Raw genomic sequence first — 21,541 nt, 5'->3', positions numbered from 1 at the left:
AGAGACGTAGACAGAAAATATATGTGAAGAAATAATGGCTGAAAGCTTTCCAAATTTGATGAAAATTATAAACTTTCAGATATAAGAAGCTCAAAAACCACAAACACAAGGAGAAAAAAACTTACAGGAAGGCACATTATAATCAAATTGCTCAAAATCAACAATAAAAAGGAAATCCTAAAAGCTGCCAAAGGGATATAAAACATGCAGAGCAAAGAAGAGAAGTATTAGAACAGATTTCTCCTTGACATGACCAAAGGGCAACATCTTTAAAGACCCAACAGGGAAAAAAATACCTGCTAAAAGAAAATTCTATTCCCTACAAAAATACATTTCAAAATCAAAGGTGAAATTAAAACTTTTTCAGATGTACAAAAGCTGAAACAACTTACTACGTATAGACTTACATTACAAGAAATGTTAAAGTAAGTCATTCAGGCAAAAGTAAAATGATACCAAATAGGATAAAGAATGCTAGGAAAGATAACTACATGGATAAACATACAAGATGTTTTATTATAATTTTAAAGATACTTGACTAAACAAAAACAAAAATATTAACAATATAGGACAAAGTTAAAAACATATGCAAAAGTAAAATATATCACAACAATAGCACAAATATAGGAAGACTATACCAGTGTAAGGATTCCTTATTATACACAAGGTGATATAACATCACTTGAAGGTATACTATGGTAAAGCAAAGATAAAATAACAAAAGAAAAAGTTACAGCTAATAAGACAACAAAGGAGATAAATGGGAATCTTAATAAATTTTTTTCAATTAATCCAAAAGAAGGCAGAAAAAAGGAAAAGGAGAATAAAGGACTGATGAAACAAAGAGGGAAAAAAATTGCAAGATGACAGATTTAAACCTAACATTGTCAAAATCAATCACATTAAATATAGTCTAACTATCTCAGTTAAAATGTAAAGATTATCAAGATAAAAAAGCAAGACCTAATTATATGCTGCTTATAAGAAATGCACTTCAACTATATAAAGACTAAAAAATGTTGAAGTAAAAGGATGAAAAAAAGATATATCATGTAAACACTAATCAAAGTATCTAATATTAATATCAGATAGAACAGATAACACAGCAAAGAATACCACCAGGGATAATAAAGGTCATTTCATACGACAAAAGGGTCAGGGCATCAAGAGGATACAACAATCATGACTAATTTTACACCCAATAACAAGAGTTTCAAAATACATTAAGCAAAAAACTGACAAAACTATGAGAAGTGGGAGATTTCAATTGCCCTCTCTCAACAATTGATGGAACAAGTAGACAGAAAATCAGTAACAACCTAAAAACTTTTAATAACAGTATTAACCAACTGGCCCAAGATAGCAATATAGACCACTGCAACCAACAACAGCAGAATACATATTCTTACCAAGTGCACATGAAGCATTTACCAAGATAAACCATACTATGGGCCATATAACATGCATTCATAAATGTAAAAGGAATAAAGTCACAAAAAGAATATTCTCAGATAAATGAAATTAAATTATAAATGAAAAATAGAAACTTTTTTAATGTCAAAACTTTAGGAAACCAAATACATTTCTAAATAACCTATGTAGTGTACATATGTCCATGCCTTTCTCTCGCTTTGTCACAGCGTAAGGTAGATTAGCTAGTGGGAAGCAGCCGCATAGCACAGGGAGATCAGCTCGGTGCTTTGTGACCACCTGGAGGGGTGTGACAGGGAGGGTGGGAGGGAGGGAGACACAAGAGGGAAGGGATACGGGAACGGATATGCATGTATAACTGATTCACTTTGTTATAAAGCAGAAACTAATACACCATTGTGAAGCAATTATACTCCAATAAAGTTGTAAAAAATAAATAAATAAATAACCTATGTATCAAAGAAAAAAAAAAAAGCCAAAAGGAAATACTTTAAGTATTTTGAACTGAAGAAAAATGAAGACACAATACATACAAATGTATGAAATGTTGCTAAAACAGTCCTTAGGGAAATTCATAGCACTAAATGCCTATATTAGAAAAGAAGATAGTTCTCAAATCAATGATCTTAGTTAGCTTTCAGATTAAAAAAAAGAAAAAATAGAAAAACTGGTGCAAACTAAGCCTAAAGCAAGCAGAAGGAACAAAAATACCAAAGATTAGAGCATAAATCAATTAAATAGAAAGCAGAAAAATAGAAAGAAAAGCCTAAAGCTGATCTTTGAGAAGATTAATAAAATTGATAAACCTCTAGCCAAAATGATTACGGAAAAAAGAGAAGACACAAAGTACCAATAACAAAAATGAGAAAGAAAATATCACCACAGATTCTACAAATATAAAAAGGTGGATAAGGGAGTATTCTTAACACCTTAGTACCAATAAATTAAACAAATGAAATGGACAATTCCTTGAAAGATACAATCTACTAAAACTCAAAGAAAAAGATAAACAGAATAGCCTATATCAATTAAAGAAATTGAACTTATAGTTTAAAAATCTTAGCAAAAGAGAAAAAAATAAAGCAAGCAGACCCAGATGGCTTCACAAGTGAATTCTACCAATATTTAAGAAATATTATGAATTGAACACAAACATTTCTAAGAGGGGGCAATCATGCAGAGGATAGTATTATCCTTATACAAAAATGAGACAAAGATATTAAAAGAAACAGACAAATTTGAAAATCCATAAAAACTTAGCCAACCATATCAAACAACATAAAAAATAATAATACATCATAAACAAGAGGAGTTTATCCCAGGAATGTGAAGTTGGTATAATATTTTTAAAATGTGAAAATCAATCAAAATAATTCACCATATCAAGGTAAAAGAAGAAAAAAAATATCCATCTCCACAGATACCGAAAAAGCATTTGACAAAATCTAACATCCATTCTTAAGCAGGAATAAAAAGGAACTTCTTCAACCCGATAAAAGGAAAAGCCTTTGAAAAACTACAGTTAACTTCATATTTATGATGAAAGTCTTTCCCCTAAGATCAGGGACAAGGCAAACAAGTTTGCTCTTTCTACATCTGTTCAACACTATACTGGAGGGTCTAGCTAGGGCAATCAGGCAAGAAAAAGAAAAAATAAAAGACATCCAGACTGAAAAGGAAAAGGAAAACTGTCTTTGTTCATAGACAATATGATCTTATAGGAGTTCTTTTGAGAAGACATCTACTCTTTATAAAGATGATGTGATGGCAAATGTTTCCATTTACAGCCATTATGTCAGAACCTTAGTTTGATACAAGCTTTATGGATTCACAAAATTGTTTTATGACAAACCTAACAATGTGTTTAACCAACTAAAACTATTCAGAACTTAATATGCTATAGGAAAGTAAAACCTGTGTATTTTGCATTCAAGAACTTATTATTCCATGCTATCATGAAACACTCTATTAACTTCAGCTCAATAGGCTAAAATTATTTTGGTTGTTCTCAGCATACATGTTATAAATAATAATCAACAGACTAATGTCCAAATTAGTCCAAGTCAATTTAAGGCAAACATCTGTTTTCTTGTCACAGCATAGAGCAAAATGACTTTGATATTTAGGGTATATTATTCAATACCAAAATTTTTAACTAAAATGGTGCTACATTCATATTACAAATGTATGTTATATTTTACATTAGACAACATAAATCAGTGTTCCTTTGGATATAAATTCTAACATTGAAAATTTAAAGTATTTTGTGTAATCCATACAGCAGGGGTCAGGAGTTTGGAATTTCAGTATTAACCCAGGCTTCCAGCTGATCTGCTACTGCTGCTGAACCTCCAGTTGCAGTAACTGAACCCTTGATTCCAAACCAATTCTTGATCAAATCCAGAATTTAACCCTTACTTTCTATAGGAGCTATTTCTGGATCCTATCTCCCCCAAAGCCTTGTCTTTTCAAGCTGGACACTATATATCAGATTGGGTTTTTAAATAGCTTTTCAAAGACCCCCTAATGTCTAAAGCAATGACTCTGAATGCCAGAGCCACAGCTTCAGTATCCACCACCAGTGCCCCAGCAATTCCTAGAGCCCATTCCAGAAATGGCCTGGTGTGGCCTCTCCAGATAAACTAAGGTTCTGACATAAAGCCTGTAAATGTTGGAAAAATTTGCCAACACATCATCCTTATAAAGAGTAAATAACTGCACCAAAAAAATCTATTTCCATGTTAAAGGTAGAAGAAGGAGTTTGAAAACAGATACAAAATTTTCAAAAATATAATTTTATACTTTTTCATGTAATCATGAGTATGAAGATAGTTATGATTATAAAAGGGAAATTCACATATGTCTCATGTATTTACATAGTTATATAAGAACTTACTTTAAAAGTATATACTCTATATATTATACATTGATCTAATGGGAGTAATCAAATTCTTGAAAATAAAAAAGTACTATCACTAATACCTTTAGAAAGAAAATGTAAATAAGCTCACATATTTTAACTTCAGGAGACTCAGTCAAATAATACATTTCTTAAGATCAATTAAAACTACAGTCTTCAGATTTTCTAGCTGCCTTCTTACTACTGATACAACACTGAATGGTATTTTATCTCTATAATAAAGAATAAAGATAAGTAATAAAGGACAATTATTACCTGTGAATAATCTTTGATAATATAAACTTTAGGTACAAGAACTATTTAAAACTTTATTATGATATCAGAGTTAGATTTCATTTTTTAAACAAAACTATGTCATTAAAAGTAGGAATCAAACACTTGGGAGTAATTATGTACTTCTTTTCCTAACTAATTATTCTCCAGCAGATATAGACCTAGTGTGAAATACTTCGCATAGATGGATTACAATATAGTTGGATTAAGTCACCACTTGTTCTGGGTGAATTTAATATGTGGATATTTATAATATAGGAAACTAATTTGAGAATGCTAGCCAAGCATTATGTAATGAACTTCATAAAACTAACCCTATGACAGATTGAGTAGCAATGCTCAATGTACAAAACTATTTCTAAATCACTCTTGATGGTTTAGCAAGGGATCCCTTGTATAAAGACTAAATTTTGAAAAATAGTTAAGACTTGCAGTTCCCAAGTTAGAATATCAACTAGAAGTGGGTAAGCTCCTTGAATGTTTGAATCTCAATAACTTAAAGATAGCAAATGCTCAGTAAATACTTCTTGATTATATAAAGCACTCTTTAAAATAAAAAAGGAATAATAATTAGGTATATGAAGTTTGAAAATAATGAAATAATCATACAATACTGGAACTTACATCTAAGACTATCTGACTCCAAAGCCTGACTCATCTTTCCACTATTGCATTTTTTCTTTTCTTCACTTAAATAACTTACATAACTGAATTACAAAAGCATTTTAAAAGATATGTTTGCATTAAAAAGAGATCATAATCTCAAAATGCTTGTTGAGGTACAAGAAAAATAAGTAAAAGTAAGTAAACTGTGAATACTAATTCATCTAGAAACACTGCAAGAAGCAGAAACGTGAAATAAATGTGGGAGGGATGGAGACAGGGAGAAAGAGAGACACAAAGTAAATGCTGAAGGGAATACTGGGAGGAGAAGGGAGGGGAGGGACAGAGAAGGAAGAAGAGGAAGGAAGTAGGGAGGAGCAAGAGGAGGAGGGAAAGGGAGACAGAAAGGGAGGAAGGGGGGGGAACTGCATCTAAATCAGTCTCTCTTCTAGTCTACTGGGAATAACAACAAAAACACAGTATTTTCATTGTGTAAGGTATATCCAAATATAGGAGCTGTTTATTTCATTTACCTCAACCAATTGACAAAATAATATACAAGTAAAAGAAAAAGAGAAAATACATTAATAAATGAGAAAGGTAAATTTAATAATTTTAAAAATGCTTTAAAAAGAGTTGCTAATAATGCTTCTATTTAACCAGAAAACAACAAAAGCTTTATAATTAAAAAAATCTAAATATGAAGACTATTTAGTCACATTTAAAAACTATAACCACAAATCTTTGATTAAAACATAATGTTTCTCTTTCCACTTACTTCCAAAGCTTACTATGAAAATTTTAGTACAATATAGATATAAAATTAAGCTATGAAAGCAAAACTAAGCTATAAAATGACCTGTGATTTTAATGGCATTTAAATACAGGTAAAAAGAGGATCAATAAAAGCTTCTAAACAAATACAACTTTATTTTTCTTATTTAGTACTCAGTAATTAAATCTGAAGCCTATGAGAAAAATTTAAACATTCCTTGCATTCTATTACAAGTACTGCATAATTATATTAATAGCATGAACTACTCAAAAATAGTTTCCATTATTTTCAAAAAACAAAACAAAAAAAGAAATAGTTATTGCATAGTTTGGTAATTAGTCTATTTTGGCTTATTTTAATATTTTAAAAATGTGAATTGGTCTAAGTGGAATCATTCCACCACTTATAAAGATAACTTTCAAATGATAAGAATAAAAATCACTAAAATAAACATTTTTCATAATTGCATCATACCTTTAGCTACAGCTTCTTTATATTTCTCTTTGGCAGAATTCATTTCTTTTATTAATTGTCTATAGCTTGTTTTTAATTTCTCTAATTCTGTCTTTGTGACCTGTCAAAAAAAGAAATGAAAAAAATTTTTAATGCTTAAATTTATAACAGTCGAGAACTTAAATCCCAAAGCATTAACAGATGCATATGTTACTGCTTATGGGTCAGAGGTGCTCTTTAATATACAATTATAACCAATAAACTAAAATTAGCTTAGAAATCAGTGATAAATTCAACAGCATATGAAAAAAAATTTTCTTAAAAAGAAGAGATCATGAAATAGTGCTGTCATCATCTAAAATGTAAAGGCCAATAATTAATTGCTGTGTACAAAAATATTTTCTCTAATAAAAAAATAATTTAAAATACTTATTTTAATTATACAGAATAACTCTGAGTTGTCATAATTCACCAGTTCTAACATGATTTTTTTTTTCACATTGTAACATCTCTGAAAAGATGCATCTAACAATCATTGCTGGCCAGGCAGCAATCATGACAGTGGTCACTGTATGCACACGTGAACTTGGTTATTATTTCTATAGAAAGGCTAGACAAATCCAAGTCTTTGACTCTGTAGTCAAAAAGCCATAACAAGCATTTGAGAAAAAATTGAGAGTCTTAGATTGTATCTGAAAAACCTCTAATAAGCCTTCTGGAAGAGTAAGAAATCAGCAGCATTAGAAACTTGCTACAGGGGCATAAGAAACTTGGAAGAAAATCCCAGAGCCCACTTTAAACAAATTCTGCATCACAAATGTTCTTGACAGCATGGAGGATTGCACTGTGTAAATAAACAAAAATATCTACAACTATGATATAGATATAAATGAGTTCAAATCATTCCCTTTTAAAAAGAACCTCACTGGCTAACATTTTGTTTTTAATGGACTTTACCTTTTAGAGCAGTTTTAGTATCACAGCCAAATTTAGCACAAAGTACAGAGATTCCCCACTTGTCTTTTACCCTGATTCATGCACAGCCTCCTGATTATCAACATACTCCACTAGAGTACGTTTGTAAATTTTTACAACTGATAAACTTACAATGACACACCATTATCACACAAGTCCATAGTTTACATTAAGTTCCACTCTTGGTGTACATTTTATGGTTTTGAACAAACATATAATGACATGTATCCACCATTATAGTACCACACACAGTTGTTTCACTGTCATAAATCCTCTGTGCTCCACCTATTCACTAACCCCTAGGAACCAATGATCTTTTTACTGTCTTCATAGTTTTGACTTTTCCAGAATATCATATAGCTAGAATCATACATATTTTTCAGATTGGCTTCTTTGACTTAGTAATATGCATTTAAGGTTCCTCCATATCTTTCTGAGGCTTGGTAGCTCATTTCCTTTGAGCTCTGAATAATATTGCATTGTCTGGATCCACTCACTTACTAAAGGACTTCTTGGTTGCTTCCAAGTTTTGACAATTATGAATAAAGCTGTTATAAACAGCTATGTGTGGGCTTTAGTGTAGACATATGTTTTCAACTCCTCTGCGTAAACACTAAGGAGCTCAATTGCTGGGCCCTATGGTATTTTTCATTTTGTAAGAAACAGCCCAACTGCCTTCCAAAGTGGCTGGATTATTTTGCATTCCCACCAGCAATGAATGAGAGTTCCTGTTGCTCCACAACCTCACCAATATTTGGTATTGTCAGCGTTCTGGATTTGGGGCATTCTAATAGATGTGTAGTGGTATCTCATTGTTCCTTTAATTTGCATTTCCTGATGACATATGATGTTGAGCAACTTTTTATGTGCTTATTTGCCATCTGTATATCTTCTTTGGTGAGGTGTTTGTTTATTAATCAGGTTGATGGTTTTCTTAGTAGACTTTTAAGAGTTTGTTGTGCATATTTTTTTATTAATTTTATTTATTTTTGGCTGTGTTAGGTCCTCGTTGCTGGGCGCAGGCTTTCTCTAATTGCAGCGAGTGGGGGCTACTCTTTGTTGTGGTTCACGGGCTTCTCATTGTGGTAGCTTCTCTTGTGGAGCACGGGATCTAGACACGCAGGCTTCAGTAGTTGCAGCACGTGGGCTAAGCAGTTGCGGCACACGGGCTTCAGTAGTTGCAGCACATGGGCTCAGTACCTGCAGCACATGGGTTCAGTAGTTGTGGCTCGCAGGCTCTAGAGCACAGGCTCGGTAGTTGTGGCTCACAGGCTTAGCTGCTCCGCAGCCTGTGGGATCTTCCTGGACCACGGATCAAGCCCATGTCCCCTGCACTGGCAGGCAGATTCTTAACCACTGTGCCACCAGGGAAGAGTTCTTTGTGTATTTTAGATAACAGCCTTTTGTCAAATGTGCCTTTGCAAATGTTTTCTCCCAGTCTATGGCTTATCTTCTCATTCCTTTGATACTGTATTCTGCAGAGCAGAAGTTTTATTTTTTATTTTTTTGAGGAGAACCTGAATACAATATATATGATATATATATATTATGTATATATATCATATATATTGCTTGGAGCAGACAAGAAATATGAACACTTCCATCTATGTGATGGCCCATCACAGTTACTGCTCTGGTCTCAGGGGCTCAAACTATTTTCCATTTTGCATACTTTTAAACAGTTGTATCACATTGATGTGTGTTGTTGAAACCTTTCTGAGAATTTTGCCAATCCAGTTCATTTTATCTTGCCTATCAGGCTGCTTTGAGTTCATTATATCTTTTCAACTTATGAAGTCATTATAGTTCCATAATTGCTTGTAGACCACCCAGAGTGTGCCTGCGACCCTTTTGGGTTTCAATTCCAATGCTCTTACTTTCCCTTAAATTCTGTACTAAAGAGGCCATACCCTTTGAGATTGGAGGCAGTTTCATACCATGATTCACGTCCAGTGTTAAGTAGAATTTCTCTGAATGAAAACTCATGTGTTCCTTTGCCATTTGCAACACATATCACACACATTTCTGTGGAGTTATAGTGTTTTAAAAAAGAAAGGAGGGCATTCCCTGGTGGTCAACTGGTTAGAAATCTGTGCTCTCACTGCTGAGGGCCCAGGTTCAATCCCTGGTCAGGGAACTAAGATCCCACAAGCAATGTGGTACAGGGAGGGAGGAGGGAAGAAAGAAAGGAAGGAAAACAGAGAAGTTTTAAAATTTTGAGGAATTCCAACTTATCAATTATTTCTTTATGGATCACGCCTTTGGTGTTGTATCTAAAAAGTCATCTTCATACCCGAGGTCATCTAGGTTTTCTCCTATTTATCTTCTAGGTGTTTTATAGTATTACATTTTACACTTAGGTCTGTGATCCATTTTGAGTTAATTTGTGTGAATGGTGTAAAGTATGTGTCCAAATTCATTTTTTTGCATGTGGTGGTCCCTTGTTCCAGCACCATTTGTTGAAAATATGAACTTTTCTCCCCTGTGTTGACTTTGCCCCTTTGTCAAAGATCAGTGGACTACAATTATGTGGATCTACTTCTGACTCTCTCCCTCTATTCTGTTCCACTGATCTATTTGTTTGCCTATTGTCTTTCACAAATACCAAAATATCCTGATTACTGTATTTTTTAATTTAAAATACTCCTTTAATTATTTTTTATATATTAAGATATTTATATATATATATATATATATATATATACACACACCTATATAGATATGTATCTACTCATAAGCCAAAAACTCATTATCCAGAGAAAAGTATCAGAATAATTTTTTTAACATCTGTTTGAAGTATAATTACTTTACAATGGTGTGTTAGTTTCTGTTTTACAACAAAGTGAATCAGTTATACATATACTTATATCCCCATATCTCTTCCCTCTTGGGACTCCCTCCTTCACACCCTCCCTATCCCACCCCTCTAGGTGGTCACAAAGCACCGAGCTGATCTCCCTGTGCTATGTGGCTACTTCCCACTAGCTATCTATTTTACACTTGGTACTGTATATATCTCCATGCCACTCTTTCACTTTGTCCCAGCTTACCCTTCCCCCTCCTTGTAACCACAACTGAAATCTCTAGTAGGTCTGCATCTTTATTCCCGTCTTGCCCCTAGGTGCTTAATGATCTTTTTTCTTCTGATTCCATATATATGTGTTAGCATATGATATTTGTTTTTCTCTTTCTGACTTACTTCACTCTGCATGACAGACTCTGGGTCCATCCACCTCACTACAAATAACTCAATTTCTTTTCTTTCTATGGCTGAGAAATATTCCACTCCATATATGTGCCATATCTTCTTTATCCATTCATCTGTTGATGGACACTTAGGTTGCTTCCATGTCCTGGCTACTGTAAACAGAGCTGCAATGAACATTGTGGTACATGACTCCTTGAATTACGGTTTTCTCAGGGTATATGCCCAGTAGTGGGATTGCTGGGTTGTATGGTAGTTCTATTCTTAGTTTTTTAAGGAACCTCCATACTGTTCTCCATAGTGGCTGTATCAATTTACATTCCCACCAACAGTGCAAGAGGGTTCCGTTTCTCCACACCCTCTCCAGCATTTATTGTTGGTAGATTTTTTGATGATGGCCATTCTGACCAGTGTGAGATGATATCTCATTGTAGTTTTGATTTGCATTTCTCTAATGATTAATGATGTTGAGCATTCCTTCATGTGTTTGTTGGCAATCTGTATATCTTCTTTAGAGAATGTCTATTTAGGTCTTCTGCCTATTTTTGGATTGGGTTGTTTGTTTTTTTGATATTCAGCGGCATGAGCTGCTTGTAAATTTTGGAGATTAATGATTTGTCAGTTGCTTCATTTGCAAATATTTTCTCCCATTCTGAGGGTTGTCTTTTCATCTTGTTTATGGTTTCCTTTGCTGTGCAAAAGCTTTGAAGTTTCATTGTGTCCCATTTGTTTATTTCTGTTTTTATCTCCATTTCTCTAGGAGGTGGGTCAAAAAGGATCTTGCTATGATTTATGTCATAGAGTGTTCTGCCTATGTTTTCCTCTAAGAGTTTGATAGTGTCTGGCCTTACATTTAAGTCTTTAGTCCATTTTGAGTTTATTTTTGTGTATGGTGTTACGGAGTCTCTAATATAATTCTTTTACATGTAGCTGTCCAGTTTTCCCAGCACCACTTATTGAAGAGGCTGTCTTTTCTCCACTGTATATTCTTGCCTCCTTTATCAAAGATGAGGTGACCATAAGTGCAAGGGTTCATCTCTGAGCTTTCTATCGTGTTCCATTGATCTATATTTCTCTTTTTGTGCCAGTACCATACTGTCTTGATTACTGTAGCTTTGCAGTATACTCTGAAGTCAGGGAGCCTGATTCCTCCAGCTCCGTTTTTCGCTCTCAAGATTGCTTTGGCTGTACGGGGTCTTTTGTGTTTCCATACAAATTGTGAAATTTTTTTGTTCCAGTTCTGTGAAAAATGCCAGTGTTACTTTGATAGAGATTGAATTGAATCTGTAGATTGCTTTGGGTAGTATAGTCATTTTCAAAATGTTGATTCTTCCAATCCAAGAACATGGTATATCTCTCCATCTATGTGTATCATCTTCAACTTCTTTCATCAGTGTCTTATAATTTTCTGCATACAAGTCTTTTGTCTCCTTAGGTAGGCTTATTCCTGGATATTCTATTCTTTTTGTTGCAATGGTAAATTGGAGCGTTTTCTTAATTTCACTTTCAGATTTTTCATCATTAGTGTAGAGGAATGCAAGAGATTTCTGTGCATTAATTTGGTATCCTGCTACTTTACCAAATTAATTGATTAGCTGTAGTAGTTTTCTGGTAGCATCTTTAGGATTCTCTATGTATAGTATCATGTCATCTGCAAACAGTGACAAATTGACTTCTTCTTTTCTCATTTGGATTCCTTTTATTTCTTTTTCTTCTCTGATTGCTGTGGCTAAACTTCCAAAACTATGTTGAATACTACTGGTGGGAGTGGGCAACACTGTCTTGATCCTGATCTAAGTGGAAATGGTTTCATATTTTCAACATTGAGGATGATGTTGGCTGTGGGTTTTTCATATATGGCCTTTATTATATTGAGGAAAGTTCCCGCTATGCCTACTTTCTGGAGGGTTTTTATCATAAGTGGGTGTTGAATTTTCTCGAAAGCTTTCTCTGCATCTATTGAGATGATCATATGGTTTTACTCCTTCAATTTGTTAATATGGTGTATCACATTAATTAATTTGCATATATTGAAGAATTCTTGCATTCCTGGGATAAATCCCACTTGATCATGGTGTATGACCCTTTTAATGTGTTGCTGGATTCTGTTTGCTAGCATTTTGTTGAAGATTTTTGCATCTATGTTCATCAGTGATATCGGCCTGTAGTTTTCTTTCTTTGTGACATCTTTGTCTGGTTTTGGTATCAGAGTGATGGTGGCCTCATAGAATGAGTTTGGGAGTGTCACTCCCTCCGTTTTATTTTGGAAGAGTTTGAGAAGGATAGGTGTTAGCTTTTCTCTAAATGTTTGATAGAATTCGCCTGTGAAGCCATCTGGTCCTGGGCTTTTGTTTATTGGAAGATTTTAAATCACAGTTTCAATTTCAGTGCTTGTGATTGGTCTGCTCATATTTTCTATTTCTTCCTGGTTCAGTCTCGGAAGGTTGTGCATTTCTAAGAATTTGTCCATTTCTTCCAGGTTGTCCATCTTATTGGCATAGAGTTGCTTGTAGTAATCTCCTATGATCCTTTGTATTTCTGCAGTGTCACTTGTTACTTCTCCTTTTTCATTACTAATTCTATTGATCTGAGTCTTCTCCCTTTTTTTCCTGATGAGTCTGGCTAACGGTTTATCAATTTTGTTTATCTTCTCAAAGAATCAGCTTTTACCTTTATTGATCATTCTATCGTTTCCTTCATTTCTTTTTCATTTTTTTCTGATCTGATCTTTATGACTTATTTCCTTCTGCTAACTTTTGGGGTTTTTTATTCTTCTTTCTCTAATTGCTTTAGGTGTAAGGTTAGGGTATTTGAGATTTTTCTTCTTTCTTAAGGTAGGATTGTATTGCTATAAACGTAGCTCTTAGAACTGCTTTTGCTGCATCGCATAGGGTCATCATGTTTTCATTGTCATTTGTTTCTAGGTATTTTTTTATTTCTTCTTTGATTTTTTTGGTGATCACTTGGTATTAAGTAGTGTATGGTTTAGCCACCTTGTGTCTGTATTTTTTGCAGATGCTTTCCTGTGATATCTAGTCTCATACCATTGTGGCTGGAAAAGATACTTGATATGATTTCAATTTTCTTATATTTGCCAAGGCTTGATTTGTGTCCCAAGATAGGATCTATCCTGGATAATGTTCCATGAGCACTTGAGAAAAATGTGTATTCTGTTGTTTTTGGATGGAATGTCCTATAAATATCAATTAAGTCCATCTTGTTTAATGTATTATTTAGCTTGTGTTTCCTTATTTATTTTCATTTTGGATGATCTGTCCATTGGTGAAAGTGGGGTGTTAACGACCCCGACTATGATTGTGTTACTGTCAATTTCCCCTCTTATGGCTGTTAGTATTTGGCTTATGTATTGAGGTGCTCCTTTGTTGGGTGCATAAATATTTACACTTGTTATATCTTCTTCTTAGATTGTTCCCTTGATCATTATGTAGTGTCATTCTTTGTCTCTTGTAATAGTCTTTGTTTTAAAGTATATTTTGTCTGATATGAGAATTGCTACTCCAGCTTTCTTTTGATTTCCATTTGCATAGAATATCTTTTTCCATCCCCTCACTTGCAGTCTGTATGTGTCCCTAGGTCTGAAGTGGGTCTCTTGTACACAGCATATATACGGGTCTCGTTTTAATATCCATTCAGCCAGTCTATGTCTTTTGCTTGGAGCACTTAATCCATTTACATTTACGGTAATTATTGATATGTACGTTCATTCTTATTACCATTTTCTTAATTGTTTTGGGTTTGTTATTGTAGGTCTTTTCCTTCTCTTTTTTTTCCTGCCTACAGAAGTTCCTTTAGCATGTGTTGTAAAGCTGGTTTGGTGGTGCTGAATTCTCTTAGCTTTTGCTTGTCTGTAAAGGTTTTAATTTCTCCATGAAATCTGAATGAGATCCTTGCTGGCTAGAGTAATCTTGGTTGTAGGTTTTTCCCCTTCATCACTTTAAATATGTCCTGCCACTCCCTTCTGGCTTGCAGAGTTTCTGCTGAAAGATCAGCTGTTAACCTCATGAGGATTCCCTTGTATGTTGTTTGTTGTTTTTCCCTTGCTGCTTTTAATATTTTTTCTTTGTATTTAATTTTTGATAGTTTGATTAATATGTGTCTTGTCATGTTTCTCCTTGGATTTATCCTGTATGGGACTCTCTGTGCTTCCTGGAGTTGATTGACTATTTGCTTTCCCATATTAGGGAAGTTTTCAACTATAATCTCTTCAAATATTTTCTCAGTCCCTTTCTTTTTCTCTTCTTCTGGCACCCCTATAATTCAAATGTTGATGCACTTAATGTTGTCCAGAGGTCTCTGAGACTGTCCTCAATTCTTCTCATTCTTTTTTCTTTATTCTGCTCTGCAGTAGTTATTTCCACTATTTTACCTTCCAGGTCACTTATCCGTTCTTCTGCCTCAGTTATTCCGCTGTTGATCCCCTCTAGAGAATTTTTTGTTTCATTTATTGTGTTGCTCATCACTGTTTGTTTGCTCTTTAGTTTTTCTAGGTCCTTGTTAAACGTTTCTTGTATTTTCTCCATTCTATTTCCAAAATTTTGGATCATCTTTACTATCATTACTCTGAATTCTTTTTCAGGTAGACTGCCTATTTCCTCTTCATTTGTTTGGTCTGGTGGGTTTTACCTTTCTCCTTCATATGCTGCGTGATTCTCTGTCTTGTCATTTTGCTTAACTTACTGTGTTTGGGGTCTCCTTTTCACAGGTGCACGTTCATAGTTCCTGTTGTTTTGGGTGTGTGCCCCCAGTGGCTAAGGGTGGTTCCGTAGGTTGTGTACACTTCCTGGTGGAGGGGACTAGTGCCTGTGTTCTGGTGGATGAGGCTGGATCTTGTCTTTCTGGTGGGCAGGTCCACGTCTGGTGGTGTGTTTTGGGGTGTCTATGGCCTTATTATGATTTTAGGCAGCCTCTCTGCCAGTTGGTGGGGTTGTGTTCCTGTCTTGCTCGTTGTTTGGCATAGGGTGTCCAGCACTGTAGCTTGCTGGTCATTGAGTGGAGCTGGGTCTTGGCATTGACATGGAGATCTCTGGGAGATTTTTGCCATTTGATATTACGTGGATTTGGGAGGTTTCTTGTGGACCAACGTCATGAGCTTGGCTCTCCCATCTCAGAGGCACAGCCCTGAAGCCTGGCTGGAACACAAGAGCCTGTCATCCACACGGCTCAGAATAAAGGGGAGAAAAAAAAAGAAAGAAAAAAAAGAAAGAAAAAAAGAAGATAAAATAAAATAAAGATATTAAAATAAAAAATTATTTTTAAAAAAAAGAAAGAAGAGAGCAACCAAACCAAAAAATAAATCCACCAATGATAACAAGCACTAAAAACTATACTTAAAAAAAAAAAAAAAACACAGACAGAACCCTAGGCCAAATGGTAAAAGCAAAGCTGTACAGACAAAATCACACAGAGTAGCATACACATACACACTCACAAAAAGAGAAAAAGGGAAAAATATATACATATATATATCGTTGCTCCCAAAGTCCACCGCCTCAATTTTGGGATGATGTGTTGTCTATTCAGGTATTCCACAGATGCACGGTACATCAAGTTGATTGTGGAGATTTAATCTGCTGCTCCTGAGACTGCTCGAGAGATTTCCCTTTCTCTTCTTTGTTCGCACAGCTCCTGGTGTTCAGCTTTGGATTTGACCCTGCCTCTGCATGTAGGTCGCCTGAGGGTGTCTGTTCTTCACTCAGACAGGACGGGGTTAAAGGAGCAGTTGCTTCAGGGGCTCTGGCTCACTCCGGCCAGGGGGAGGGAGGGGTACGGAATGCAGGGCAAGCCTGCTACGGCAGAGGCCAGCATGATGTTGCACCAGCCTGAGGTGCACCATGCGTTCTACCGGGGAAGTTCTCCCTGGATCATGGGACCATGGCAGTGGCGGGCTGCACAAGCTCCCAGGAGGGGAGGTGTGGATAGTGACCTGTGCTTGCACACAGGCTTCTTGGTGGTGGCAGCAGCAGCCTTAGCGTCTCATGCCTGTCTCTGGGGTCCGTGCTGATAGCCGCAGTTCAGGCCCGTCTCTGGAGCTCCTTTAAGCGGCGCTCTTAATCCCCCCTCCTCACCACCAGGAAACAAAGAGGCAAGGAAAAGTCTCTTGCCACTTCAGCAGCTCCAGACTTTTTCCCAGACTCCCTCCTGGCTAGCTGTGGCACACTAGCCCCCTTCAGGCTGTGTTCATGCAGCCTACCCCAGTCCTCTCCCTGGGATCTGACCTTGGAAGCCAGAGCCTCAGCTCCCAGCCCCCACCCATCCCGGTGGGTGAACAGACAAGCCTCTCAGGCTGGTGAGTGATGGTCAGCACCAATCCTCTTTGCAGGAATCTCTCCGCTTTGCCCTCTGCACCCCTGTTGCTGCGCTTTCCTCCATGGCTCCGAAGCTTCCCCTCCTCCGCCACCTGCAGTCTCCGCCCGCGAGACTAGGGGCTTCCTAGTGTGCGGAAACCTTTCCTCCTTCACAGCTCCCTCCCACTGGTGCAGGTCCCGTCCCTATTCTTTTGTCTCTGCTTTTTCTTTTTTCCCTACCCAAGTACCTGGGGAGTTTCTTGCCTTTTGGGAGGTCTGAGGTCTTCTGCCAGCGTTCAGTAGGTGCTCTGTAGGAGTTTTGTTCCACATGTAGATGTATTTCTGATGTATTTGTGGGGAGGAAGGTGATCTCCACGTCTTACTCTTCCGCCATCTTGAAGCTCTCCCCGATTACTGTGTCTTTATGATAAGTCTTGAAGTCATGGTAGTGTCAGTTCTCCCATTTTGTTCTCCTTCAATATTCTGTTGGCTATTCTGGGTCTTTTGTTTCCCCATATAAATTTTAGAATCAATTTGGCATTTGCCGAGGTTTTGATTGGGACTCTGATGAATCTATAGTTCAAATTGGGAATAATTTGTATCTTGACAACACTGAGGTTTCTCATCCACAAACATGGGATATCTCTACAATTATTTCTTCTTTGATTTCTCTCATCAGAGTTCTGTCATTGTCCTCCTATAGATCTTGTACATATTTTGATAGTTGTTAGCCTAAGTATTTCATTTTCTGAGGTTCTAATGTAAATGGTACTGTGTTTTTAATTTCATATTCCACCTGTTCATTGTTAATATATAGGGAAGTGATTGACTTCTGTATGCTAACACTGTATCCTGCAAACTTGCTATAACTGCTTGTTAGTTCCAAGAGTTTTTTGCTGATTCTCTTGGATCAACAACCATGTCATCTGTAAACAAAGACAGCTTTCTTTCTTCATTCCCAATCTGTACACATTTTATTTCTTTTTCTTGCCTTGTTTCATTAGCTAAGATTTCCAGTATTATGTTGACAAGCATTGGTAAGGGCAGATATCCTTCCCTTGCTCCTGATCTTAGTGGGAAAGTTATGAGTTTCTCACAACTAAGGATGATGTTAGCTATAAGATTTTTGTAGATATCTTTTATCAAGTTGAGGAAGTTCCCCTTTATTCCTCATTTACTAAGAACCAACCCAACTGGTGTTGGATTTTGTCAAATGCTTTTTCTGCATCTATTCATATGCTCATGAAATTTTTCTTTTTTCATGTCCTGATATAATGGATTCCATTATTTGATTTTCAAATATCGAACCAGCCTTTCACACCTGAAAAAAATTCCACTTGGTCAAAGTGTATAAATTCTTTTTCTACACTGTTGGATTTTATTTCTTCATAGTTTATTAAGGATTTTTGAATCTATGTTCATGATAGATATTGGTCTGTTGTTTCCTTTTCTTCTAATGTCTTTGTGTGCTTTTGGTGTTGGGTAATGCTGGCCTCACAGAATGGATTTAGGAAGCTCCTCTCTGTTTCTTTTTCTGAAATAGTTTGTAGAGAATTGGTAGTATAATTTCTTCCTTAAATGTTTAATAGAATTCACCAATGAACCCATCTGAGTCTGAAGCCATCTGAGCCTGGTGCTTTCTGTTTTGGAAGGTTATTAATTATTGATTCAATTACTTTAATAGATATGTGCCTATTGATTGTCTATTTCTTCTTATGTGAGTTTTAGCAGACTGCGTCCTTCAAGGCTTTGGCCCATTTCTCCCAGGTTATCAAACTTATGGACATAGAGGGGGTTTTTTGTTTTCTGTTTTTTAACATTTTTATTGAAATATAATTGATTTACAATGGTGTGTTAGTTTCTGCTTTTTAATGAAGTGAATCAATTATACCTATACATATACATATACCCCCATATCTCTTCCCTCTTGCATCTCCCTCCCTCCCACCCTCCCTATCCCACCCTTCTAGCTGGTCACAAAGCACTGAGCTGATCTCCCTGTGCTATGTGACTGCTTCCCACTAGCTATCAATTTTACAATTGGCAGTGTATATATACACTACCACTCTTCATATATACACTACCACTCTCTCACTTTGTAACAGCTTACCCTTCCCCCTCCCGATGTCCTCAAGTCCATTTTCTAGTAGGTCTGCATCTTTATTCCTGTCTTGCCCCTAGGTTCTTCATGACCTTTTTTTTTTTAAGATTCCATATATATGTGTTAGCATACAGTATTTGTTTTTCTCTTTCTGACTTACTTCACTCTGTATGACAGACTCTAGGTCCATCCACCTCACTACAAATAACTCAATTTCATTCCTTTTTATGGCTGAGTAATATCCCGTTGTATATATGTGCCACATCTTCTTTATCCATTCATCTGTCGATGGACACTTAGGTTGCTTCCATGTCCTGGCTATTGTAAATAGAGTTGCAATGAACACTGTGGTACATGACTCTTTGTTTTTGGTTTTTGGTTTTTGGTTTTTTTTGTGGTACACAGGCCTCTCACTGTTCTGGCCTCTCCCATTGCGGAGCACAGGCTCCAGATGTGCTGGCCCAGCAGCCATGGCTCACAGGCCCAGCTGCTCCACGGCATGTGGGATCTTCCCAGACCAGGGCACGAACCCGTGTCCCCTGCATCGGCAGGCAGACTCTCAACCACTGCACCACCAGGGAAACCCATACATGACTCTTTTTGAATTAGGACATAGAGTTTTTAAAAAGTAGTCCTTCATTATCCTTTTAATATCCACAGGATATGTATCTTTCACTTCTGATATTAGTAATTTGTACCCACACTGGGTTTTTGTTAGCCTGGCTAGAGGCTTACTGATTTTATTCTTCTCAAAGAACCAGATTTTGGTTTTGTTGACTTTATTAGTTTCGTGTTTTCATTTTCATTGAGTTCTGCTCTAATTTTCATTATTTCTTTTCTTCTGTGTACTTTGGATTCAATTGTTCTTTTTCTATTGTCCTAAGGTGGAAGCTCAGATGATTGATTTTAGATCTTTCTTCTTTTCCAACAAATGCATTCAATGCTATAAATTTCCTTCTAAGCACTGCTTTTGTTGTATCCCACAAATTTTGATAAGTTTTGTTTTCAAGTTCATTTCATTCAAAATATCTTTAAATTTTTCTTGAGATTTCTTCCTTGATCTACGTGTTGTTTAGAAGTGTGCTGTTTAATCTCCAAGTATTTGGGGATTTTCCAGCTATCTTTCTGTTACTGATTTCTAGTTTATTTCCACTGCGGTCTCAGAGAAGACAATGTATCAACTCCATTTTTAAAAATTTATTAAGGTGTGATTTATGACCTAGAATGTGGTCTATCTTGTTGAATCATCCAATGTGAGCTTGCGAAGAATGTGTATTCTCCTGCTGTTGGATGAAGTAGTCTATAGATGTTCCTTATATCTAGTTGATTAATGATATTATTAAGTTCAACTCTGTCCTTACTGATTTTCTGCCTTCTGCATCTGTCCATTTCTGATGGGGGGTGGGGAGGGTGCTGAAATCTCCAACTATAATAGAGGTTCATCCATTTCTCCTTACAATTCTAACACTTTTTGCAGTTCTATCAGTATTTTGATGCTATGTTGTTAGGCACATACATATTAAGGATTACAGTGTCTTCCTGGAGAACTGACCCCTTCAACATTATGTAATTCCCCTTTTTATCCCTGATAAATTTATTTACTTTGAAGTCTGTCCTGTCTGCAATTAATATAGCTACTCCCACTTTCTTTCGATTAGGGTTAGTATGGTATATCTTTTTCCATCCATTTACTATTAATCTATATGTGTCTTTATATATAAAGTGGGTTTCTTGTAGGCAACATACAGTTGTGTCTTGTTTTTTGATCCATTCTGACAATATCTGTATTTTAATTGGTTCATAAAGTCCACTGACCTTCGAAGTAATTATTGATATACTTGGATTAGTATCTACCACAATTGTTACTGCTTCCTATTTGTTACCCTTATTAGTTGTTCCAATTTTTGTCTTCCACTATTTTTTGTCTTTGTGGTTTTGAGTATTTTATGTGATTCTATTCTCTATCATTTCTTAGCATACTAGGTATACTTCTTTTTTTTGCTTTTTTTAGTGGCTGCCCTAGAGTTTGCAACATACATTTATAACTAATCCACTCCTACTTTCAAATAACACTATACCACTTCATGCACAGTGTAAATACCTTACAATAACAAAATAATCCTAATTCCTCCTTCCCATCCCAAGTATTATGGCTGTCACTCATTTCACTTATATATAAGCATACATGAAAATATGTACACACACACAGGATATATGCATGAGTGTACATAATCAAATACATTGTTGCTATTATCATTTTCAATAAACCATTATCCATTAAATCAATTAAGAATGAGAAAAATAAAAGTTTTCATTTTATCTTCACTCATTCTTTCCCCAATGCTCTTTCCTTCTCTATGTAGATCCAAGTTTCTGACCTATATCATACTTTCCTTCTCAGTCTATTGGCAACAAATTCCATCAATTTTTGTTTGTCTGACAAAGACTATTTCTCCTTCACTTTTGAGGGATACTTTCACAGGGTTCAGAATTCTAGGTT

At 35.8% G+C, this 21,541-nt stretch overlaps 1 protein-coding gene across 5 annotated transcripts in view; it reads right to left on the bottom strand.

Annotated features, from left to right (window-relative positions):
* The window catches only part of FER (FER tyrosine kinase), a 470,473-nt gene that overhangs the window by 365,916 nt on the left and 83,016 nt on the right, over positions 1–21,541 (bottom strand). For all 5 annotated transcript variants that reach the window (XM_060093231.1, XM_060093230.1, XM_060093228.1 and 2 more), the window contains one exon: positions 6,477–6,576. In XM_060093231.1, the coding sequence (XP_059949214.1) occupies positions 6,477–6,576 (100 nt within the window). The remainder of the gene's footprint in view (positions 1–6,476; positions 6,577–21,541) is intronic.

Source organism: Mesoplodon densirostris, chromosome 3, assembly GCF_025265405.1.
Source record: "Mesoplodon densirostris isolate mMesDen1 chromosome 3, mMesDen1 primary haplotype, whole genome shotgun sequence".
In the NCBI taxonomy this organism is placed as follows: Eukaryota; Metazoa; Chordata; class Mammalia; order Artiodactyla; family Ziphiidae; genus Mesoplodon; species Mesoplodon densirostris.
The sequence above is the reverse complement of the archived record's forward strand: the minus strand, read 5'-3'. Positions and strand labels throughout refer to the sequence as shown.